Source organism: Phoca vitulina, unplaced genomic scaffold (genome assembly GCF_004348235.1).
Source record: "Phoca vitulina isolate PV1807 unplaced genomic scaffold, GSC_HSeal_1.0 scaffold17, whole genome shotgun sequence".
Classification (NCBI taxonomy): domain Eukaryota; kingdom Metazoa; phylum Chordata; class Mammalia; order Carnivora; family Phocidae; genus Phoca; species Phoca vitulina.
Genome location: NW_022589720.1, coordinates 32,783,476 through 32,810,193, shown reverse-complemented (window position 1 = coordinate 32,810,193; position 26,718 = coordinate 32,783,476). Strand labels below are relative to the sequence as shown.

General features: G+C 38.5%; 3 protein-coding genes across 5 annotated transcripts in view; 1 reads left to right on the top strand and 2 right to left on the bottom strand.

Moving 5' to 3' along the window:
• GHR (growth hormone receptor) overlaps nucleotides 1–9,311 on the bottom strand; it is a 603,240-nt gene extending 593,929 nt beyond the window's left edge. The window contains exon 1 of the mRNA XM_032415198.1: nucleotides 9,293–9,311. The gene's annotated coding sequence lies outside the window, so the exon portion shown is untranslated. The remainder of the gene's footprint in view (nucleotides 1–9,292) is intronic.
• The window catches only part of FBXO4 (F-box protein 4), a 509,956-nt gene that overhangs the window by 455,292 nt on the left and 27,946 nt on the right, over nucleotides 1–26,718 (bottom strand). Inside the window, exon 6 of one of the 3 annotated variants that reach the window (XM_032415203.1) lies at nucleotides 9,293–9,423. In XM_032415203.1, the coding sequence (XP_032271094.1) occupies nucleotides 9,293–9,423 (131 nt within the window). Of the gene's footprint in view, nucleotides 1–8,216; nucleotides 9,424–26,718 lie in introns of those variants that run through there. The other 2 variants (XM_032415202.1, XM_032415200.1) reach the window with 2 other exon arrangements.
• On the top strand, nucleotides 10,246–10,380 carry LOC116639093 (thymosin beta-4, Y-chromosomal-like). The gene has a single exon (XM_032415205.1). It carries the CDS (start codon nucleotides 10,246–10,248, stop codon nucleotides 10,378–10,380), a length of 135 nt encoding a protein of 44 aa, XP_032271096.1.

Genomic DNA, 26,718 nt, shown 5'->3' with positions numbered 1-26,718 from the left:
CTGTCTTTTTATCCAATCTGCAATCCTGTGCTGTTTTATGGGAGCATTTAGGTCATTCATGTTGAGAGTGATTATTGAAAGATAGGAATTTATTGTCATCATGTTGCCTGTGAAGACCTTGTTTTTTGCTTTTTGTTTTTTGTTTTTTTTTTAAAGATTTTATTTATTTATTTGACAGAGAGAGACACAGCGAGAGAGGGAACACAAGCAGGGGGAGTGGGAGAGGGAGAAGCAGGCTTGCCGCTGAGCAGAGAGCCTGATACGGGGCTCGATCCCAGGACCCTGGGATCATGACCTGAGCCAAAGGCAGATGCTTAACGACTGAGCCACCCAGGCGCCCCTGTGAAGACCTTGTTTTTACAGATTGTCCCTGTAAATTTCTTTTCTGTATCACTCTTGGGGTCTTTCTCCTTTTATAGAAACCCCCTTAATATTTCTTGCAGGGCCAGCTTAGTGGTCACATATTCTTTCAGTTTCTGCCAGTCTTGGAAGCTCTGCATCTCTCCATCCATTCTAAATGAAAGCCTTGCTGGATAAAGGTATTCTTGGCTGCATGTTCTTCTCATTTAGTACCCTGAATATGTCTTGCCAGGCCTTTCTGGTTTGCCAGGTCTCTGTGGATAGGTCTGATGTTATTCTGATGTTCCTCCCTCTGTACGTAAGGAATCTCTTCCCCCTAACTGCTCTGAAGATGGTTTCCTTGGTTCTAAGATTTGCGAGTTTTACTATTACATGCCAGGGTGTTGGCCTGTTTTCCTTGATTTGAGAGGGGTCCTCTCTGCCTCTAGGACACGAATGTTTGTTTCATTCCCCAGATTAGGGAAGTTCTCAACTACAATTTGCTCAAATATATCTTCTAGTCCTCTCTCTCCACCCCCTCAGGGATTCCAATAATTCTGACATTGGAACGTTTCATGGTGTCACTTACTTCTCTGATTCTATTTTCATGGATTCTGAGTCGTTTTTCCCTGGCCTCCTCTTTTCCCTTTTTATCTATTAAATGGTCTTTCAGGTCACTAATTCGTTCTTCTGCCTTGCTTAACCCTAGCTGTTAGATTATCTAGATTAGATTGGATCTCATTGATAGCATTTTTAAATTCTGCCAATTCAGCTTTCATTTCTGCCCTTAGAGACTCTCTGTTGCCATTAATTGATTTCTCCATTCTAGCTATTGTCTTCAACAATTGCTAGCCTGAATTCCATCTCCAACATCTTGGTTATATCTGAATCCATTTGTAAATCTATGGCATAAGTCATAATCTGAGTCTTCCTATTTTGGGGGTTCCTCCTCCTAGTCATTCTGTTGAGGGGTGGTTGAGGGAATATATAGAGTCCAAATTATTGACCACAACCCAAGCAAGATGCACCTGTTTTCTAGAGACCTTAGGGTTGCTGGCCTCTTGTTCTCCCAGCCTGTCTCCTGGGGGAGGGGCCTGCTGCACTGTTACTCAGGCAACCCTGTTTGGACAGAGTTGCCCTGCCCCCTGTGGCAGGGGATGGGCTCAGCGAAAAACGTTTTTGGGGGGCTTTTGTTCTCTGGCAGCTTTCCCTGGAGGCTTTCCACGTCTCTTCTGAGAGTCAGAGCAGAAGAGATCATTTCCAACCCTCTGTCTCAGAGCAGAGAGATCGAAATCTGTTCTTCAGTGAGCTCTCCAGGCCACACTATCTCTGTTTCTGTCTGTGCTACTATAAACTGCAGTGTTCTGGGTTGTACGCCCCTCAGCAGTGCTTGCAGTCCTCACCTCCAGGTCGGGCCCATCTCTGCTCTTTGTGCTTCTAAAACCGCCAGCCGTCCCCAGTTTGCACATGCAGCCCTGCTCCGGGTTTCCATCTGGGGGGCTGCCCTAAAGTCCTTTCCCCGCCGCTACTGATCTTCGAGTCCGTGCCCTGTCCCCAGCGCGGGAGGCTATCGCTCACCGGTGGTGTAGGATCCCCATGGCTCGGCTCCCTCCCCCTTCCGTTTATCCTCCAATATCTGCCCGCGGAATCACAGCTCCCCACTTCGTACCTTGAAACCAACCTCCTGCGATATTCTGTTTGTAGAGATCCAGATCTATCTTCTTACATCTCAGGCTGATTTTGTGGTTGTTCAGAGTGGTCTGGTAGATATCCAGCTCAGTTCTGGGGGCCGGTTGGAATAGGGTCCCCTAATCCTCCGCCATCTTTTCCCCCACATCAATACTCTCACAGGCCTCTCCCAGCCCACTTAGCTCCACAGGAACCAACCTAGCAACCACGCTCCACCCATTATGTTTTTCCATTTCTTTGTGTCTTCCTCAATTTCTTTCATGAGTGTTCTATAGTTTTCTGAGTACAGATTCTTTGCCTCTTTGGTTAGGTTTATTCCTAGGTATCTTACGGTTTTGGGTGCAATTGTAAATGGGATCGAATCCTTAATTTCTCTTTCTTCTGTCTCATTGTTAGTGTATAGAAATGGAAATGATTTCTGTGCATTGATTTTATATCCTGTCACTTTGCTGAATTCCTGTATGAGTTCCAGCAATTTTAGGGTGGAGTCTTTTGGGTTTTCCACATAGAGTATCATGTCATCTGCGAAGAGTGAGAGTTTGACTTCTTTGCCGATTCAGATGCCTTTTCTTTCTTTTTGCTGAGGCTAGGACTTTTAGTACTGTGTTGAAAAGCAGTGGTAAGAGTGGACATCCCTGCCATGTTCCTGACCTTAGGGGAAAAGCTCTCAGTTTTTCCCCACTGAGAATGATATTCGCCACAGGCTTTTCATATACGGCTTTTATGATACTGAGGTATGCTCCCTCTATCCCTACACTGTGAAGAGTTTTAATCAAGAAAGGATGCTGTACTTTGTCAAATGCTTTTTCTGCATCTATTGAGAGGATCATATGGTTGTACTGTATTACACTGATTTATTTGTGAATGTTGAACCACCCTTGCAGCCCAGGAATAAATCCCACTTGATTATGGTGAATAATCTTTTTAATGTACTTTTGGATGTTATTGGGTAGTATCTTGGTGAGAATTTTTGCATCCATGTTCATCAGAGATATTGGTCCATAATTCTCCTTTTTGGTGGGGTCTTTGGTTTTGGGATCAAGGTAATGCTGGCCTCATAGAACGAGTTTGGAAGTTTTCCTTCCATTTCTATTTTTTTGAAGTAGCTTCAGATGAATAGGTATTAATTCTTCTTTAAATGTTTGGCAGAATTCCCCTAGGAAGCCATCAGGATCTGAGCTTTTATTTATTGGGAGATTTTTGATTACTGCTTCAATTTCCTTGCTGGTTATGGGTCTGTTCAGGTTTTTTTCTTCCTGTTTCACTTTTGGTAGTTTATACATCCCTAGGGATGTATTTCTTCCTGTTTCACTTTTGGTAGTTTATACATCCCAAGGGATGCAATCCATTTCTTCCAGATTGCCTAATTTGTTGGCATATAGTTCCTCATAATATGTTCTCATAATTATATCTCTTTGATGTTGGTTGTGATCTCTCCTCTTTCATTCATGATTTTATTTATTTGGGTCCTTTCTCTTTTCTTTTTGATAAGTCTGACCAGGGAGACTGGCCAGTTATTAATCGAATTAATTAATAATTAATCTTATTAATCCTGTCAAAGAACCAGCTCCTAGTTTCGTTGACCTGTTCTACTGTTTTTTGTTTGTTTGTTTGTTTCTATTTCATTGATTTCTGTTCTAATCTTTACTATTTCTCTTCTGCTGGGTTCAGGCTTTATTTGCTCTTCTTTTCCCAGCTCCTTTAGGTGTAAAGTTAGGTATTTGAGGCCTTTCTTGTTTCTTGAGAAAGGCTTGTATTGCTTGTATTGGTATATACTTCCCTCTTAGGACTGTCTTTGCTGCATCCCAAAGGTTTTGAGAAGTTGTGTTTTCATTTTCATTTGTTTCCATGAATTTTTAAATTCTTCTTTAATTTCCTGGTTGACCCATTCATTCTTTAGTAGGATGCTCTTTAGCCTCCTTGTATTTGAGTTATTTCCAAATTTCCTCTTGTGATTGAGTTCCAGTTTCAAAGCACTGTGGTCTGAAAATATGCAGGGAATGATCCCAATCTTTTGGTACTGGTTGAGACCTGATTTGTGACCAAGGATGTGATCTACTCTGGAGAATGTTCCACGTGCACTTGAGAAGAATGTGTATTCTGTTGCTTTAGGATGGAATGCTCTGAATATATCTGTGAAGTCCATCTGGTCCAGTGTGTCATTCAAAGCCCTGGTTTCCTTGTTGATCTTCTGCTTAGAAGATCTGTCCATTGCAGTGAGTGGGCTGTTAAAGTCCCCTGTGATTACTGTATTATTATTGTGTTTCTTTAATTTTGTTATTAATTGGTTTACATAATTGGCTGCTCCCATGTTAGGGGCATAAATATTTACAGTTGTTAGATCTTCTTGTTGGATAGACCCTTTATGATATAGTGTCCTTCCTCATCTTTTATTACACTCTTTGGTTTAAAATCTAATTTTTCTGATATAAGGATTGCTACCCTAGCTTTCTTTTGAGGTCCATTAGCATGATAAATTGTTCTCCACCCCCTGACTTTCAATCTGGAAGTGTCTTTGGGTCTAAAATGAGTCTCTTGCAGACAGCATATTGATGGGTCTTGTTTTTTTATCCAATCTGATAGCCTGTGTCTTTTGATTGGGGCATTTAGTCCATTTACATTCAGGGTAACTATTGAAAGATATGAATTTAGTACCATTGTATTACCTGTAAAGTCACTGTTTCTGTTTATTGTCTCTGTTCCTTTCTGGTCTATGTTACTTTTGGGCTTTCTCTTTACTTAAAGGATCCCCTTTAATATTTCTTGCAGAGCTGGTTTAGTGATAACAAAATATTTTAGTTTGTTTGCCCTGGAAGCTTTTTATCGCTCCTTCTATTTTGAAATGACATCCTTGCTGGATAAAGTATTCTTGGCTGCATATTTTTCTCATTTAGCACCTGGATGTATAACACCAGTACTTTCTGGTCTGCCAGGTCTTTGTGGATAGGTCTGCTGCCAGTCTGATGTTTCTACCCTTACAGGTTATGTCCCATAACCCCAGCTTGTCCCAAGCTGCGTTCAGGATTTTCTCTTTGTCTCTGAGATTTGCAAGTTTCACTTGAGGTATTGACCTATTTTTATTGATTTTGAAGGGGGTTCTCTGTGCCTCCTGGACTTGAATGCCTGTTTCCTTCCCCAGATTAGGAACGTTCTCAGTTACAATTTGCTCCAATATACCTTCAGCCCCTCTCTCTCTTTCTTCTTCTTCTGGGATCCCAATTATTCCAATATTGTTTTGCTTTATGGTATCACTTATCTCTCAAATTTTCCCCCTCGTGATCCAGTAGTTGTTTCTCTCTCTTTTTCTCAGCTTCTTTATTCTCCATCATTTTGTCTTCTATATCTCTAAATTTATTCTAGCAGTTAGAGCCTCCATTATTTATTGCAGCTCATTAATAGCCTTTTTTTTCTACTTGATTAGATGTTAGTTCTTTTATTTCTCCAGAAAGGGATTCTCTAGTGTCTTCTATGCTTTTTTCAAGCCCAGCTAGTATCTTATAATTCTTATTCTGAACTCTAGTTCTGACATCTTATTTATATCCATACTGATTAGGTCCATGGCAGTCAGTACTGCCTCTTCTTCTCTTTTTTGAGGTGAGTTTTTCCATCTTGTCATTCTGTCCAGAGAAGAATAGATGAACAAGAGAACAAAATACTAAAATGGCAACAAGGACCCCAGAGAAATATACACAAATCAAATCAGAAGAGACCTGAAACCAATAAATAAATATATAATATAATATAATCAGACAGGTGAACAGAACAGAGCAATACATGGGATCCTGTGTGTATTCTGGTCTGTTTATTAGGAAACTAGATCCCAAAAATGTGAAGAAAAACTTACATATGTACAAAAATAAAATTGAATACAATGGAAGGATAGGAGGTAACTGGAAAAATGAAAATTAAAAGACGAAAAGAAAATAAGAAGGAATTAGACAGGTGAACAGAACAGAGCAATACACTACCCTGAGTATTCTGGTAGGTTTGTTAGAAGAAACTACATCTCAAAATTGTAAAGAAAGAAAAACATGTAGAAAAATAAAATTAAAGACAATGAAAGCATGGAATGTAACTGTAAAGATGAAAATTTAAAGGCTTTAATTAAAAAAAGAAGAAGAAAAAAAAGAGAGAGAGAGAATATGATCAGACAGGTGAAGAGAATAGAGCCATACACTAGATTGTGGGTGTATTTTGGTTTGTTTGTTAGAAGAAATTGCATCCCAAAATTGTAAAGAAAGAAAAACGTGTGTGTGTATACACAAAACTAAAATTAAATACAATGAAAGGATAGAATGTAACTGTAAAATTGAAAATTAAAAAAGATTTTTAAAAAGATTGATAAAATAAGAAATTGGTTGAAAAAGGAAAGAGAAAAAAAATTAAAATTGAACAACTGAAGAATCATGAGGAGAAAGCCATGAATTCTATATATTATTTTCATGTAGCACTGGAGTTTTGCAGTTCTCTGTGGTCAGTAAACTTGGTCTTAGCAGGATGTTCTTGCTGATCTTCTGCGGAAGGGGCCTGTTGCACTGATTCTCCGCTATATTTGCCCTGGGCGTAATTGCATTGCCCTTGCCAGGGGCCAGGCTAAGTAAGATGCTCCTGATTGCTATATGTGGCTTTTGTTCCCTGAAGGCTTTCTGCACCACTTTAGAGGATAAGAATGAAAATGGTGGCCTCCCACGCTCCAGCCCCAGAGCTGAAATCTTGGGGCCCCACTCCTCCTCAATGCACTCTCAGGGAAAAGCAGTCAATCACTCCTGTCTCCCTGGTCTCCATCCACACTCCATGCTTACCCAGCCAGTGACCGAGCATTTCTATCTCAGGCACGTGACCCTGTTTTGTGTCTCCAAACCCTGCAAACTCCTGCAGCATGCACTGGCCCTGCTCCCCCCAGGGGAGGAAGAGGGGTCTGGCCATGGTTCTGCCGTTTCCTGGGCCCCTGCTTAGGGAAGGGTCAACCTACCCTACCATGGTTCATGGTATATGGCAACCCCAAGCTGAGAGCCCACTCCTGGGCTCACTGATTGCAGCTGGCTTCCCCGCTCTGATGCCTGGGACCTCTGCCGCACTCAGGCACCCCCAGTCTTCCTGTGCCCCAAGGATCCTCAGACCACACTGTCCCATCTAGGATTCCACCCTGCTTCACCACCTGGGCACCGCTCAGGCACAGGGATGTCCCTCACTGGAGCAGACTTCTAAAAGTTCTGGTTTGTGCTCCACTGCTATATCACTTGCAGATGATAGCCAGCTTACGGACGCTCCCTCCTCCCGTGTTTATCTTCCCATATATTACCTCAGATTCACTTCTCCACACCCCCTACCTTGCAGAAAGTGGTTGCTTTTCTATTTGTAGAGTTGCCACTATTCTTTTCTTAGATCTCTGGTTGAGTTTGCAGGTGTTCAGAATGATCTGATAGCTATCTAGTTGAATTCCTGGGACCAGACTTAACTAATGTCTCCTACTCCTGTATTATCTTGGACTATCCCTCTCTCATCTACGTTGTGTCTTTTAAAAATTATTATTACAAAAGCAGCATATGTGCATTGTAGAAAATTAGAAAAACAGAATTAAATCAATCCTTCACCACCAGAGACCACCACTACTAATTATCTTAATTCTATATCTCCAGGTCTTTACACACACACACACACACACACACTCACACACTCACACACTCACACACATCCCTTTGCAGTTTCACCTCAGTACCTCAGTATAAAATCATATTGCACATATTTTTCCTCAGCCTACTTTTTTTAGTAAATGATCTCTACTTTCTCTTTCAGTACATTTTATCTCCTCTGATATGAGAGTATTTTCAAAATTCCCCATTTAATCCCCAAATATTGCACACAGGTGGTTTGTCCATTCAAATATCAAATGTAGGATCATTTGTCTCTGGTTTCTATGTCCCTTAGTTTCTCATAATCAACCACAATGTCTTTTTCACAATAGTAACTTTTTATTTTTTTTTTTATTTTTTTTTTAAAGATTTTATTTATTTATTTGACAGAGAGAGACATAGCGAGAGCATGAACACAAGCAGGGGGAGTGGGAGAGGGAGAAGCAGGCTTCCCGCAGAGCAGAGAGCCCGATGTGGGACTCGATCCCAGGACCCTGGGATCATGACCTGAGCCGAAGGCAGACGCTTAATGACTGAGCCACCCAGGCGCCCACAATAGTAACTTTTTAAAGAATCCAGCCCATTTACCTCCCACAGAATATCCCTGAATTTGTCTAATTTCATTGCTATGCTCTCATTTAACTTGTTTGTCTATATTCTACATTTCTTGTAAATTGCACATCATATTAGAGCCTTAATAAATCCAATTTAAATATTGTTGCCTAGAATAATTCATAGGCGATGGTGTGTAACTTCATGTGGCATTATATCAAAAGGCACATATTATTTGATTAACAACCAATACTGATGCTACAATTGATTGATTCTTATACTAAGTTACTTTGTTTTCCCCTCCACTGAACAGATAAGTTTTCCCCTTGCTATTAAAAAATAACAATAGAGATTTTCTTTTAGCAATTAACCAAGTTTCCCATTAACCACTTACTTAATGATTTTTGACACCAATTAATAATCCTTCCCTTAATCTATAATATCATTCGGGTCTGTAAAATTATTCTTTCCTAATTCTATATTTTCTTCTATGTTTTTTAACTGGAATTTTTCTGTAAAACAGTCCATTTCCTTAAAAATTGGGATATTTGGTTACCTTCTCTGTGAGGATATAAGCAAGAGAATTCCCACAGACACCTGGTGGGAATATTTGTACCATATTTATGGAATATAATTTGGCATTATCTAGCCAAGTTGAAGATACACACAATCTCTGACCTAGCATTTCCATTTTAGGTATAGCATTTCCCCACTTGAGGTATTCTCCACTTAAAATCAGAAATCTGTTTTTATAAATTAGACATTTAAAAAATAAATGCTAATTTAGAGTCTACTTATCAATATTTTAAATAAGAAAACATAACATTTTATATGTCAACTCAGAACCTCAACCAATTTCCTAAAACATAACTAATTCACAGTAAACACCTATATATATAAGTGACAAGCTGTCATGTTAAGATGTAAAATGACTGAAATGTTCATTAAATGATTAATATGCTCATTTCAAACAATTGCTTTGTATAGAGCAACATGCTGTTTTAGTCTGGGTTCTCTAAAGAAACACAATCAACTGGATATATGTACGACTTACGATTCATTGTAAGAAGTTGGCTCACATGATTATGGAGACTGAGAATTCCTGAGATCTGCCGTCCAGACCCAGGAATATGCTGACAACCCAGGAAAGCCAATGGTATAGTTCTAGTCCAAGCCCAAGTCTGAAGACAGGAGAAGACCAATGTTCCACCTAGAAGATAGGCAGAAAAAGCAAATACTCCTTTACTCAGCCTTTTGTCCTATTGAGACCAGCAGTGAGTTAGATGAGGCTCACCCACATTGTAGAGGACAATCTGTTTAATTCACTCTATTCAAATGTTAATCTCATCCAGAAATATCCTCACAGATGCACAAATAATGTTTAACCAAATATCTGGGCATCCACCTCCAGCCAAGTTGACATGTAAAATTAACCATCACAATGCCCTTTGCTGATTCTGACTGCACCTTTCAAAACATTAACACTTAACAATTCTACTTAGACTATAATTCAAGACTTCCCCCACAACACACACCCCCAACACACACACAGAGTTTTCTTGAAAATGTAGTACTGCATTTGGGCATAAATACAAATTTTTCATGCAAAACATCAGCTGACAAGTGTATTACAAAGATACCTATATTCTAAAGTTTGAATATCAAAACCCAAGACGTGTTGCACTAGAAAAATAATAAAGTATGCCAGTACCTACCCTAAAAACATGTAAACATACGCACCAGCATAGGTGTGTAAGAATATTTGCAGGAGTTATTTACAGTAACCAAAAACTGCAAACAACCTGAATGTCCACTTACAGTTGCATGAATGAGTTGTGAAATATTCATACAATGAAACAGTATATCACTGAGAAAATGATATAGCCAAATGCTAGAGTATGGATGGCATTGCAAACACAATATTGATCAAAAGAAGAAGGAAAAAAATAATTCCAATAGGGCACTTGGAGGCGGCCACCATGCAGATTGGAGTCCGCTCTCTGGAGTACCTCACTCTGCTTCCTCTGCAATTATGTCTGACAAACCCCAAAAGGCTGAGGTTAAGAAATTCGATAAGTTGAAATTAAAGAAGGTAGAAAAGCAAGAGAAAAATCCACTGTCTTCAAAAGAAATGACTGAAGAGGAGAAGCAAGCAGGCAAATCATAACGATGTGTGCACCACCAACATGCACCGTACATTCCACAAGTACTGCCTTCTTATTTTACTTATTCTACTTCTTTTAGCTGTTTAACTTTTAAGATGCAAAGAGGTTGGATCAAGTTTAAATGACTGCTGCCCTTTTCTCATCAAAGAATCAGAACTACCCACAATAAATGCCGGGCCTGCCTCCCATTTGCCTGGCTGGCTGGCAGGGAAGGAAAAGAACTTGCATGTTGGTGAAGGAAGAAGCTGGGGGGTTCGACAGTGAAATCTAGAGTAAAAACCAATTGGTCCAAGGTGTCCTGCAAACTGTAAAATGCAGTTTAATCAGAGTGCCATTTTTTTGTTCAAATGATTTTAATTATTGGAATGCACAATTTTTAATATGCAAATTAAAAGTTTAAAATAGGAAAAAAAATTCCAACAGTATGATTCCATTCATATTAAATTCAAAACAGGCAAAATCAGACCATTGTTTAAGGATGTATATATAGGTTGTATAAGCATAAAGAGAAAGGTATGATTATCACAAAGCCAGAACAGTAGATACCTCCAGGGTGGAGGGATAGGATTATAATTGGGGAGGAAGCCAAAAACTAAGTGGGTGTGCTTGGAAGCTGCCAAAGTTCTATTTTTTGACTTGGGTTACACTACCATTTGTTTTATTTTGTTATTGTACATTAAACAGTACAAATATATTTTATAGACCCGTCTATAAATAAATGTATATTTTATAATAAAAAAGGAAAAGAAATGAAAGGAAGAAGTTAGGTTAGGCATTAATGTAGAAGACATGACTGCAGGATGCTGTTGAAGGGCACCGACCTCTTCTTGCTGTATCTGAGCACGTGTCAACACATATATAATTGAACTACAGGAGAGAAAAAGATAACTAAAATAAGTCAGGAGCAAAAGCATTTGCAAAGGAGCCCACACTTAGAAAATGCTCAAAAATAGGGGCACCTGGGTGGCTCAGTCTTTAAGCATCTGCCTTTGGCTCAGGTCATGGTCCTGGGGACCTGGGATCGAGCCCCGCATCGGGCTCCCTGCTCAGTAGGAAGTCTGCTTCTTCCTCTCCTGCTCCCACTCCCCCCTGCTTGTTCTCTCTCTCTCTCTCACTCTTTCTCTCAAATTAATTAATTAATTAGTTAAAATGCTCAAAAATAATACATTTTTTGGACTGGAAACTGACAGATGAAAAATCTTGCATAAGAATAAAAATCTTAAAAAAACAGTGTAGAAGAAGAAAAAAGTGAACACCTTACCGGGGACATAATAGACATTCATAAAATCATAAAATGTAAAAATGCTGTGAACATGGTTTTGTGCAATAAATCCTGCAATTTTCATAACATGAAGATGCCAATGAACTTCAAAAGAAGTCATTTTCTTTTTTTTAATTTAATTTAATTTTATTATGTTATGTTAGTCACCATACAGTACACCATTAGTTTTTGATGTAGTGTTCCATGATTCATTGTAGAAGTCATTTTCAACAATTAAAAGAAACTGTATTTTACACAGAAGTCAGTAAATTTACAATAAGTCATTATTATTATTACATGTCCTTAAATTTTGGTATGTGACAGGAAAAAAAATCAAATAAGCACCTAGTCAGAATATTCAGCCTCAAAGTAAGTGTTTCATAATTTCATAACTGTTTAAAATTCAACAAATAAAATCCAATAAATGTTTCTCAACAGTTTGACAAGGCTCTGGCACTTGAGGCAAAAGTTCAGAAGCATTCCCCTAGCGACCTGTGATTTCCCGTAGAGTGCTGCCCTCTGCTGGGAACTGTGGCCACATCTGATCCCATAAATGAGTACTTTTCTGTGGTACTCCATTTCCACTTTTGTTTTCATGAATGAAGTGTATCTATCTTCCCCTTGAAACACTTCATTTGAAATTAGTTGTAAACAAACTAAAAATGTGTTATGATATGTTTTCAAGTAAACCTAAAATTAACCTATTTTTGTATTTAAAAAGAAAACCATAAAATTGTAAGCTATATGTTATCTATTGAATTGCATTATTCAGAGTACAAGAAGAACTAAAGTTTGAAATATTTCAAAGTAATTTTAAAAACAGGTTCAAGGCTAGATATATGAGCAATAAAAATGAATTTAAAAATTACATGTTCCTCAATTCTTGGTTTAAATTAGTATTCTATAATTAAGCAGCCATCATTAGAAACAGCTTTCATATTTCAATGATGCTGTTATCACTCAAAACCAGTTTTGAACTACTTGTATAAAACTGTCTTCAAAGTTGTTTAAAAGAGACATAAGAAAGTCAGTCTAATTATTTTATAATTACATTGTTTTTACTAAACCATTGCTAAATTTCATTATTAGCATTATTTGCAAACTCAATTTTTTTTAAAAGATTTTATTTATTTATTCATGAGAGACAGAGAGAGAGAGAGGCAGAGGGAGAAGCAGACTCCCAAGGAGCAGGGAGCCCGATGTGGGACTCGATCCCAGGACCCTGGGATCATGACCTGAGCCGAAGGCAGACGCTTAACCATCTGAGCCACCCAGGCGCCCCCAAACTTAATTTTTAATGTCATTTTTATTTTAGAGCAGCTATGATTTTTAGAGATAAAGGTCTTCTATCACTGAGGGTATTCAAAGGACTATGATGAATGATTTTAAGAAATTCTGAAAGAGGAATAACAATAACTTTGCCAAAACTATTTATATATATATATATATGAAGGGAAAATAATCACATATGTGTAAATGCCAGGTGTCAGCTTCTGCTTAGAATGTAGAAAATTACAAAAGAATGCCATTCCTATCTTAACAATAACAAGCCAGATAACCAATGAAATCATAGTTTATTAAAAATTCATCAGAGAGTTAAATAAGGGGGGAAAACATCTAATGAATAAAATCTAGAAAGTTACAAACCTCTCTACAGTGAAGAGACCCAACAGTTTCTTTCATCCTTGGTGAAGCAGTGGAAAAGGAGAAAGCTGTCAGAGAAATAGTTAAGAAGAAAACTGCTGAACTTCTAAAAAATATTTTGTGGACCAAGTGTGGGCTGTCATGTTGGTTGAGAATCCTCAGGACATAGAGCATGCCCACCTACCAACATTTTCTCATGGGCCTACAGAGTGGTCATGAGAAATACTGGGGCTAGGCTAAGAATTAAGAGAAACTTTCAAACACTAGGGCTTTACAGTGATACAAGGCAGCAGGCACCTAACTTCAGTGGAAGAGGGGCAGGAATGCTGAGAGAGATCTGCTCCTCCGAGGTACAGTGTACAGGACCTCATGAACACTGAGGGCAGGAAAGGAGAACTGAGACAAGTTCTATAAGTTCTCCCGGCCAACACTGAGTAAGAGGCAGTAATAACCTATATTTGGAGAGGGACAGAAAGGGACTCTCCTCTGAAGTGTAAGCATAGGGAGTTTATTGCAGTCTGGAGGCAGCAAAGGAGAAATGAACTGAACTCCTTAGGTACTTGGGGTCTTCAGTGAGTACCATACAGTGACTGATTTGGGCTGGGGTAGAGGCAAGAATGCTGAGACACATCCCTCTGAGATGCAGACAACCAGGATCTGTGGAAGGCAGATGGGCTCATTACCATACTGAACATATCGCATGAATCAGTGAATTTGGATTGAAAATTGAAATTGAAATTACCCAATTTAAAACACAAAGAGAAAACATTTTTAAAAGAAGGGTGACAAGAACATCCAATAACTGTGAAACAATATCAAATAGGCTAACATTTGTGTATCTGGAGTCCCACAACAAAAACAACAACAAAAGCAGAGAAGTAATATCAGAAGAGGTAATGAGTGACAATTTTCCAAAATTGATGGAGGATGTCAACATATGCACCTGAGAAGTTCAGAGAAACCCAAGAAAAGTAAATACAAAGAAAACCACACCTAGGCTTATCATAATCATACTGCTGAAATCTAAAGAATAAAGATAAACCCCAAAATCAGAGGAAGAAAGGAAATATTGCATACAATGAACAATGATGAGAGTGATGGCTGACCTCTTAACAGAAAAAAAATGAAGGGGGTGAGCAATGGAATGGCATCTTAAAGTTCTTAGAGAAAAAAGAAACTGTTAATTTAGAATTGTATATCCAGGAGAAATGTTCTTTAAAAATGAAGTCAAGGGGCACCTCGGTGACTCAGTAGTTAAGCATCTGCCTTTGGCTCAGGTCATGATCCCAGGGTCCTGGGATCAAGCCCCACATCAGGCTCCTTGCTCAGCGGGAAGCCTGCTTCTCCTTCTCCCACTCCCCCTGCTTGTGTTCCCTCTCTCTCTGTGTCTCTTTCTGTCAAGTAAATAAAAAATAAAAATGAAGTCAAAATAAACACACTTGGAAGCAGGCAAAAACTGAAAGGATTCATCTTACCTCCCATAGACCTGCACTGCAAGAAGTATTAAACACTAATGCTCTATGGGGCTTTTTCAGTAATTTTTCTGTGTTTCATTTGCATAGTTTCAATCGCTGTGTCTTCAAGTTCAGTAATCACTTCTGCAATGTCTAATCTATCATGAATCCCACCTATTATATTTTTCATTTCACACACTGTAGATTTCATCCCTGGAAGTCCAATTTAGGCTTTTTAACATGTTTTTTGTCTTTACTTAACATGCACAATATTTATTCCAGCTTATTGAAATAGGGGGTTTAATTATAGTAATTGTTTACTGTCCTGGTTTACTAATTCTGTCCTCTGTGCCAAATCTGGGTTGGTTTAATAGATTATTTTTCACCTTCATATGGATAATACCTTGCTTCTTTGCATGCTGATAATTTTTTATTGGATGCTAGACATTATGAATTTTATCTTGTTGGATGCTGTATATTTTTGCATTTCTGTAAATATTCTTCAGCTTTATTCTGGAGTGCTGTTAAGTTACTTAGAAACAGTAAGGTCTTACTTATGAGTGTTGTTAGAAGGAACCAGAGCAGCATTTAATTTAGGGTTGATTTTGCTACTACTGAGACAAAAAACACTTCTGAGAACTCTACCCTGATTCCAGAATTATGGGTTTCCCACATTGGCTGATGTCTTCTGTAAGCCTTGGGTTTTATTCCCTCTAATCCTTTCTGGTGGTTCTTTCTCCAGCCTCAAGTAGTTTCTTCACCCTCATAAACTGATCAGTACAGAGCTGAAAACACATAGAGGACTCTGCCGATCTCCAGTGATTTTTCTCCCTCTTTCTGCATAACTCATTCCTCTGTGACACTCTTCCTATGAACTCTGGCTTGGTTGGCCTTCCCACTTTCCCTGCTTTATCTTCTCAACTCAGGGAAACCACAGGCTTTGTCTAGGTTCTCTCTCCCTTGTGGTCTGGGAAATCTGCAGCCAATAAGCTGGGGAAATAATAGATCTCATCTCCTTTGTTTATATAGTGAAGGGAATCACTACCCGTCATTGCTTAATGTTCAATGTCTTGAAAACTGTTCTTTCACATATTTTATTCAGTTTTTTGTTATTTAGACAGGAAAGTAAATCTCGTCTCTCTAAATTTACCCTCCATCTTGGCTAGTAACAGAAATCTTTGTATCATGCTTTTTTAAATGTTCTAAATCCACGTATTCTGTATTTTATGACTGAAATTCTTTTCCTTTGAGACCCAATCAAGTAAAAATCCTTTTCATTCCTGTATGATGTCAAATTTAGAATATAATATGAACTGTGGAGGGAATGAAACTACCCATAAGTAGGGGCTCACACATAAAAAGAAAGGCATATGAAAAGACATTGACCCTATGATAGTCACCCCTGTTTACCTACTTCCTTCTCCATTTTGAAATTCTTCTCTGACCTGACTTACCTTTAGGACCAGATGTTCCTGCATTCCCTGTGATTACTTTCTACTCTGGGGAGGGAGGGAATAGCATAAAATGTCTAAAAGCCCTTTTATATACCAAACTTGTGTTAAATTTGCAAACTCTCTTTCATCTAGGTAAGGTAGCCTTGCCTACTTTCTCTAGAATTTCTCTACAACTGAAGAAACACAAACATATGCAACACATACACACACACACACATCTATCAATTTCATACTAAGTTAGTGTCTATATTTTAGCTTTCAGCTGGAAATATACTTTTAACTAAAATTAATCTCTGATGTCTCTCTTTTGGACATTCCTCCTTCAATTCAGACCAACATATTTGTCACAATCAATGATTACGAAGTGATTAAAATGTAAAGTAACATCCTGTCTTCCTAAGCACAGTGAAAAAAGGCAACACGAGTAACCTATAAATCTTTCTATTACTTGCAGTATAGAGGATAGGCTACCAGCTGGTGTTCAAGTAACTAAATCATTTTACTGAAAATTCAGAATAGAGGGATTGGCCAGATGTGGATGAGGCATTATGATTATATGATTCAGTGCTATGTTCAGGGGTTGTTGCTTTGAGGAGAATGATTGTAAAGCTCCAATGACAAAACATCTTAATTTGAAACTCATATTACATGTTGCACACCAATGAAATAGAAAGAAAAAGGGGATTTCATGACATTTATGATAGAATATTTTTCTATTGCTTCCATTTCTCATAATAAAAATATATTAACAGCATTCATGAAGTGTTTACTCCTCAAAAAATGTTTAAATTTCCCACTTTTGAAAAATAACAGCACATTTTAAATATTCCCTTAAATATTTTTTAAAGTCAAGCAGTTTAATTTTGTTTCTCTCAACTATGTTTGAGTCTAGTGAAGCAAAATCAAGGGGCCAAGATGGCAGAGTAAGAGGACCCTAAGCTCACCTCATCCCACAGATAAAACTAGATAATACTCACATCGGTGTAAATAACATAGAAAATGACGGAAGACTGGCATAACAAACTCCACAACCAAAGGTCGGGAAGAGGCCACATGGAAGAGAGTAGGAAGGGCAGACACATGGTGGGGAGTGAAACTGTGGCTATTCACAAGGTGGGGGAAGGGAGTTGCAGGTGTGGAAAAGAGTAAGAAACAAAACATCACACCAAGGAGCCCACAGAGGAAGAGGAATCCCCACAACATCTGGCTTACAAAACTAGAGAGGCTGAATTTGGTGAGTTCTAACAACCAGTGTGACTTAAAGACTGAAATTTTAAAAATCAGAGGGCTCAGCTCTGGGAGAGCCCAGAGGGTGATAAGCAGCTGAGTCCCTGCTCCTAGACAGCACAAAAAACACCCTGTGGAGTTACAGCATAGAAGCAACAGTTTGCAAAATACTGGGGGCACACCAAAGGGAGTTATCTAATGCATCTCAGAACGTGTCCCAAAGAGGCAATGTTCATGGAGGGACTTTTTCAGGAACAAAGAAGCTGGCAGGTGCCATCTGCCTTTCCACCCCCCAGCATAAACACATGGCCACCTGCAGGAACAAGCACAGCACCCACATTCACTACCTAGCTGGCTTACACCAAGCCCTGCCCTCCCCCCCCAGTAACCCTTGCCTCAGTCCAGCCTCTGTGGGTACTGTCCAGCAGAAGACTGCTGCAAACCTTGCCATCATCGCCTCTCCTGACCCACGTGTTTTCCAGAGCCTCCATCCCAGTGGCGGTGGTGGCAGTGGTGGGTCCTGTGGAAGCCCAAGGTGCACCTTGTTAAAATTGTGCACCCCACCCTGGTTGGGGACCAGACACTACCCACAACAGGCAAAGAGAGCCTCTAAAGACACTGGCCTGAAAGAAAAAGCAGCCAGGACACAACAGCTGGGTGCAAGCAACATATATAGCTTTAGCTAAAGTGCTAGGTTATACTGAACAGAGGAAATTGCAATGCAAGGCACTCTTCTTTAGAAGGTCATTACTTTTAAGAGCAGGAAATGTAGCTGACGTCCCTAACACACAGAGACAGACAGAGTGTTAGACAAAATGAGAAGACATAGGACTATGTCCCAAATGAAAGAACAGGACAAAAGGACAGCAAAAGAGCTAAGTGAAACAGATATGAGTAATATGCCTGATAGAGAACTTACAGTAATGATCATTAAAACATTCACTGGACTTTAGAAAAAAGTGGAGACATCAGTGAGACACTTAACAAAGAGACAGAAAACATAAAAACGAGGTTTGTGGGTCCCTCAGGCGGCCATTCCAGTGAACACACGCCCAGGCACCGCTCCTGCCCCATGCTCCCTCCCTCTGCCTTTCACTTCCCAGCTGCCAAGATCTTGGAAGGGTGAGAGCAAGATGGTGGAGGAGTAGGAGACCTAAATTTCATCTGGTCCCAGGAACTCAGCTAGATAGTTATCAAACCATCCAGAACACCAACAAACTTAACAGGAGATCGAAGAAAAGAATAGCAAGCAACTCTGTGAACAGAAAAGCAACCACTTTCTGGAAGGTGTCTTCTGATTTGTTTAGTGTATATTTTACTGGGGTCGTTGTTATCCTGTTAGCATTTTGTTCTCTCATTCATCTATTCTCCTCTGGACAAAATGACAAGACAGAAAAACTCACCTCAAAAAAAAAGACCAAGAGGCAGTACTGACTGCCAGCGACCTAATCAACACAGACATTAGTAAGATGTCGGAACTAGAGTTCAGAATGACGATTATAAAGATACTAGCTGGGCTTGAAAAAAGCATAGAAGATACTAGAGAATCCCTTCTGGAGAAATAAAAGAACTAAAATCTAACCAAGTCGAAATCAAAAAGGCGCAAATGAGGTGTAATAAAAAATGGAGGCTCTAACTGCTTGGATAAATGAGGCAGAAGAGAGAATTAGTGATATAGAAGACCAAATAATGGAGAATAAAGAAACTGAGAAAAAGAGAGATAAACAACTACTGGATCACGAGCGGAGAATTCGAGAGATAAGTGATACCATAAAGCGAAACAACATTAGAATAATTGGGATCCCAGAAGAAGAAAAAAGAGAGAGAGGAGCAGAAGGTATATTGGAGCAAATTATAGCAGAGAACTTCCCTAATTTGGGGAAGGAAACAGGCATCAAAATCCAGGAGGCACAGAGAACACTCCTCAAAATCAATAAAAATAGGTCAACACCCCAACATCTAACAGTAAAACTCACAATTCTCAGAGACAAAGAGAAAATCCTGAAAGGAGTTCAGGACAAGAAGTCTGTAACCTACAATGGTAGAAACATTAGATTGGCAACAGACCTATCCACAGAGACCTGGCAGGCCAGAAAGGAGTGGCATGATATATTCAGAGCACTAAATGAGAAAAGTATGCAGCCAAGAATACTATATCCAGGTAGGCTTCCACTGAAAATAGAAGGAGAGATAAAAAGTTTCCAGGACAAACAAAAACTAAAAGAATTTGTGAACACCAAACCAGCCCTACAAGAAATATTGAAAGGGGTCCTCTGAGCAAAGAAAGAGCCTAAAAGTAACATAGACCAGAAAGGAACAGAGACAATATACAGTAACAGTCACCTTACAGGCAATACAATGGCACTAAATTCATATCTTTCAATAGTTACCCTGAATGAAAATGGGCTAAATGCCCCAATCAAAAGACACAGGCTATCAGATTGTATAAAAAAAAACAAGACCCATCAATATGCTGTCTGCAAGAGACTCATTTTAGACCCAAAGACACCTCCTGATTTAAAGTGAGGGGGTGGAAAACCATTTACCATGCTAATGGACATCAAAAGAAAGCTGGGGTGGCAATCCTTCTATCAGACAAATTAGATTTTAAACCAAAGACTATAATAAGAGATGAGGAAGGACACTACATCATACTTAAAGGGTCTATCCAACAAGAAGATCTAACAATTGTAAATATTTATGCCCCTAACATGGGAGCAGCCAGTTATATAAGCCAATTAATAACAAAATCAAAGAAACACATCGACAATAATACAATAATAGTAGGGGACTTTAACACTCCCCTCACTGAAATAGACAGATCATATAAGCAAAAGATCAAAAAGGAAATAAAGGCTTTAAATGACACACTGGACCAGATGGACTTCACAGATATATTCAGAACATACCATCCCAAACCAACGGAATACACAGTCTTCTCTAGTGCACATGGAACATTCTCCAGAATAGATCACGTCCTGGGTCACAAATCAGGTCTCAACCAGTATCAAAAGATTAGGATAATTCCCTGCCTATTTTCATACCACAATGCTTTGAAACTAGAACTCAATCACAAGATGAAAGTTGGAAAGAACTCAAATGCATGGAGGCTAAAGAGCATCCTACTAAAGAATGAATGGGTCAACCAGGAAATTAAAGAAGAATTTTAAAAATTCATGAAAATAAAACACAACTGCTCAAAATCTTTGGGATACAACAAAGGTGGTCCTAAGAGGAAAGTATATAGCAATAAAAGCCTTTCTCAAGAAACAAGAAAGGTCTCAAATACACAACCTAAACCTACACCTAAAGGAGCTGGAGAAAGAACAACAAATAAAGCCTAAACCCAGCAGGGGAAGAGAAATAATAAAGATCAAAGCAGAAATCAATGAAAGAGAAACCAAAAGAACAGTAGAACAGATCAACGAAACTAGGAGCTGGTTCTTTGAAAGAATTAATAATATTGATAACCCCCTGGCCAGACTTACCAAAAAAAAGAGAAAGGACCCAAATAAATAAAATCATGAATGAAAGAGGAGAGATCACAACCAACACCAAAGAAATACAAACACTTATAAGAACATATTATGAGCAACTATATGACAGCAAATTAGACAATTTGGAAGAAATGGATGCATTCCTAGAGATGTATAAACTACCAAAACTGAACCAGGAAGAAATAGAAAACCTGAACAGATCCATAACCAGCAAGGAAATTGAAGCAGTAATCAAAAATCTCCCAACAAACAAGAGCCCAGGGCCAGATGGCTTCCCAGGGGAATTCTACCAAACATTTAAAGAAGAATTAATACTTATTCTTCTGAAACTGTTCCAAAAAATAGAAACAGAAGGAAAACTTCCAAACTCGTTTTATGATGTCAGCATTACCTTGATCCTAAAACCAGATAAAGACCCCATCAAAAAGGAGAATTACAGACCAATATCCCTGATGAACATGGATGCAAAAATTCTCACCAAAATACTCACCAATAGGATCCAACAGTACATTAAAAGGATCATTCACCATGACCAAGTGGGATTTATTCCTGGGCTGCAAGGTTGGTTCAACATCCACAAATCAATCAATGTGATACAATACATTAATAAAAGAAAGAACAAGAACCACATGATCCTCTCAATAGATGCAGAAAAAGCATTTGACAAAGTATAGCATCCTTTCTTGATTAAAACTCTTCACAGTGTAGGGATAGAGGGTACATACCTCAATATCATAAAAGCCATCTATGAAAAACCCACAGTGAATAATATATGCAATGGGGAAAAACTGAGAGCTTTTCCCCTAAGGTCAGGAATACGGCAGGGATGTCCACTATCACCACTGCTATTCAACATAGTACTAGAAGTCCTAGCCTCAGCAATCAGACAACAAAAAGAAATAAAAGCCAACCGGATCGGCAAAGAAGAAGTCAAACTTGCACTCTTTGCAGATGATATGATACTTTATGTGGAAAACCCAAAAGACTCCATCCCAAAACTGCTAGAACTCATACAGGAATTCAGTGAAGTGGCAGGATATAAAATCAATGCACAGAAATCATTGCATTTCTATACACCAACAACAAGACAGAAGAAAGAGAAATTAAGGAACTGATCCCATTTACAATTGTACCCAAAACCATAAGGTACCTAGGAATAAATCTAACCAAAGAGGCAAAGGATCTGTACTCAGAAAACTATAAAATACTCATGAAAGAAATTGAGGAAGACACAAAGAAATGGAAAAACGTTCCATGCTCATGGATTGGAAGAACAAATATTGTGAAAATGTCTATGCTACCTAGAGCAATCTACACATTTAATGCAATCCCTATGAAAATACCATCAACTTTTTTCAAAGAAATGGAACAAATAATCCTAGAATTTGGATGGAACCAGAAAAGACCCCGAATAGCCAGAGGAATGTTGAAAAAGAAAAGCAAAGCTGGTGGCATCACAATGCCGGACTTCAAGCTCTATTACAAAGCTGTAATCATCAAGACAGTATGGTACTGGCACAAAAACAGACACATAGATCAATGTAACAGAATAGACAGCCCAGAAATGGATCCTCAACTATATGGTCAACTAATCTTCGACAAAGCAGAAAAGAATATCCAATGGAAAAAAGACAGCCTCTTCAACAAATGGTGTTGGGAAAATTGGACAACCACATGCAGAAGAATGAAACTGGACCATTACCTTATACCATACACAAAAATAGACTCAAAATGGATGAAAGACCTAAACATGAGACAGGAATCCATCAAAATCCCAGAGGAGAACACAGGCAGCAACCTCTTCGACCTCAGCCGCAGCAACTTCTTCCTAGACACATCGCCAAAGGCAAGGGAAGCAAGGGCAAAAATGAACTATTGGGACTTCATCAAGATAAAAAGCTTTTGCACAGCAAAGGAAACAGTCAACAAAACCAAAAGACAACTGACAGAACGGGAGAAGATATTTGCAAATAACATATGAGATAAAGGGGTAGTATCCAAAATCTATAAAGAACTTATCAAACTCAACACCCAAAGAACAAATAATCCAATCAAGAAATGGGCAGAAGACATGAACAGACATGAACATATTTAAAGTAATCCCTATCAAACTACCAAAACCAAATGGCCAACAGACACATGAAAAAGTGCTCAACATCACTCGGCATCAGGGAGATACAAATCAAAACCTCAATGAGATACCACCTGACACCAGTCAGAATGGCTAAAATTAACAAGTTAGGAAATGACAGTTGTTGGCGAGGATGCAGAGAAAGGGGAACCCTCCTACACTGTTGGTGGGAATGCAAGCTTGTGCAGCCCGTCTGGAAAACAGTATGGAGGTTCCTCAAAAAGTTGAAAATAGAGCTACCCTATGAACCAGCAATTGCACTACTAGGTATTTACCCCAAAGATACAAATGTAGGGATCAAAAGGGGCACATGCACCCCAATGTTTATAGCAGCAAGGTCCACAATAGCCAAACTATGGAAACAGCATAGATGTCCATCAACAGATGAATGGATAAAGAAGAGGTGGTATATATATAATGGAATATTATGCAGCCATCAAAAAGGGGAAATCTTGCCATTTGCAACGACGTGGATGGAACTAGAGGATATTTTGCTAAGTGAAATAAGTCAATCAGAGAAAGATAAGTATCATATGATCTCACTGATATGAGGATTTTGAGAAACAAGACAGTGGATCATAGGAGAAGGGAGGGAAAAATGAAACAAGACAAAACCGGAGAGGGAGACAAACCATAAGAGACTCTTAATCTCAGGAAACAAACTGAGGGTTGCTGGAATAGAGGGGAGTGGGAGGGATGGGTGGCAGGGTGATGGACATTGGGGAGGGTATGTACTATGGTGAGTGCTCTGAATTGTGTAAGACTGATGAATCACAGACCTGTACCCCTGCAACAAATAATACATTATATGTTAATAAAAAATTTTTAAAAATTTTTAAAAAAACTTAAAAAAAAAAAAAAGAAAACATAAAAAAGAACCAGTGAGAAATGGAGAACACAATAAATGAAATTAAAAATACACTAGATGCTTTGGCATTTTAAAATATTTGTTCTTCCAATCCATGAGCATGGAATGTCTTTCCAATTCTTTGTGTCATCTTCAGTTTCTTTAATCAGTGTTTTATAGTTTTCAGACTGCAGGTCTTTCACCTCTTTGGTTAGGTTTATTCCTAAGTATCTTACTGTTTCTGGTGCAATTGTAAAAGGGACACATTTAAAGTAATCCCTATCAAACTACCAACAGCATTTTTCACAGAGCTAGAATAAATAGTCCTAAAATTTGCATGGAACCACAAAAGACGCAGATACCCAAAGCAATCTTGAAAATGAAAAGCAAAGTTGGAGGCATCACAATTCCAGACTTCAAATTATATTTCAAAGCTGTAGTGATCAAATCAGTATGGTACTGGTACAAAAATAGACACATAGATCAATAGAACAGAATAGAAAACCGAGAAATGAACCCACAACTATATAGTCAATTAATCTTTGACAAAGCGGGAAAGAATATCCAATGGAAAAAAAGAGTCTCTTCAAGAAATGGTGCTGGGAAAACTGGACAGCAACATGCAAAGAAATGAAACTGGACCACTTTCTTACACCATACACAAAAATAAATTCAAAATGGATTAAAGACGTAATTGTGAAACCTGAAACCATAAAAATCCTAGAAGAGAACACAGGCAGTAGTAACCTCTTTGACACCAGCCATAGAAACTACTTTCTAGATATATCTGCTAAGGCAAGGAAACAAAAGCAAAAATAAACTATTGGCACTTCATCAAAATGAAAAGCTTCTGCTCAGTGAAGGAAACAATCAACAAAGCTAAAAGGCAACCTACAGAATGGGAGAAGATATTTGCAAAGGACATATCTGTTAAAGGGTTAGTATCCAAAATATATAAAGAAATTATCAAACTCAACACCAAAAAAATAAACAATAAATAAACAAAAATAAACCGTTGCAGCCACTGTGGAAAATAGTATGGAGGTTCCTCAAAAAATTAAAAATAGAACTACCTTACGATCTAGTAATTGTACTACTGGGTATTTACCCAAAGAATACAAAAACACTAATTTGAAAGGATATGTGCACCCCTATGTTTATTGCAACATTACTTACAATAGCCAAACTATGGAAGCAGCTCAAGTGTCCATCAGTTGATGAATGGATAAAGATATTGTATACATATATACAATAGAATATTATTAAGCCATAAAAAATAGTGAATCCTGCCATCTGCAACAATATGCATGGAACTAGAGAGCATAATGCTAAGCAAAATAAGCCAGTCAGAGAAAGACAAATACCATATGATTTCACTTATACGTGGAATTTAAGAAACAGAACGGTGAACAATGGGGGGGAAAAAGAGAGAGAGAAACCAAAAAAACAGACTCTTAACTATAGAGAACAAACAGATGGTTACCAGAGGCAGATGGGTGGGGGGATGGGTCAAATAGGTAAAGGGGATTAAGAGCACAACTGATGAGCAGTGATTAATATATGGAGCTGTTGAATCACTATATTGTACACCCAAAACTAATAGAACGCTGTATGTTAACTACATAGGAATTAAAATTGAAATTTTTAAAAAATAAGCAAGGGGAAAGAAATGAAGTTGGTTAATATACCTAGAATAGGGTTCAAGCAAGATAAAGGTACCATGCTGCCTGAATCCTGTGTTGCACAATGTTCATATGTTCTCTTTTTTTCTCTCTCTCCCCTCATCTCCCTCTCCCAACCTCTCTTTCTCCCCCTCCCTCCCCTCTCACTTGCTGGCTTGTTCTTCCCTCTTATTCTCTGTTACATCAGCCTTCTCTGCTTACAATGTAGTTATAAGGACCGGAGTTAAAGGTGAGAAGGGCAACTCAGCAGATGGCAGGTACCTAGAGCCTGCACGCATTTGATCAATTAGAGTTGTAGGAGCAAATATTCCTGGTCAGGAGCTTGACCCCTTGACCAGCCCCAGCAAAGGACACTTGTGGCCAGACTGGATGTCAATAATAGGTTGCCAATTTAAGTGTATAACTGTCTTGAATATTTCATGCCTCATGAATGTCAAGTGCCTATCTCTTCCTTCCATCCCTCCCTATATTTGTTCAGCATATGCACTACCTAATTTATGTATGCCTAACCTGTCCCACAGGTTACATGCTTTAGTTTTATTTAAGAAAGACTATTCTTAAATAATGTAGCAAATATACATAAACATGATTTGCAAAATGGCTATAATTATTAACATACCAGTGGATTATTCTTGTATTTAAAACATGTTAATTGATCACCCATCATGTACTAGTGACTCCTTTGGGTGTTGGAGACAGGACAATGACTAAAAGAAACTAAAATCCTTACCCTTTAGAGCTTACATTTTAGTGGAAGCTGTGTAGTTAAGAAATACATCACATGTGTGTGGGTATGGATATCTGCATATGTATTCACATACATGTATGTGTGAACACTTGTATATGCAAGCATGTATGTATTGCACATAAATTTTTATTAAGCTAGTTCAACAAGTATAAAACCACAAGTCTAAGAAGCATTTGCGTATTGAAGATAACAATGAATTACATTACACTTTCTCAATATGCTGTGGTCCATTGACTATTAAAAACATGAGTGTTAGTACTGGCTCTGTCACTATCTGAGTGTCTATGGACAAATCACCTAATCTTGATGAATCTTGCCTTGTGTGTATTCAGTTTCTCTAAAGACTTAGTGAGATATATGAGGAATGTGGTAGATACACTAGAAAATCATGCACA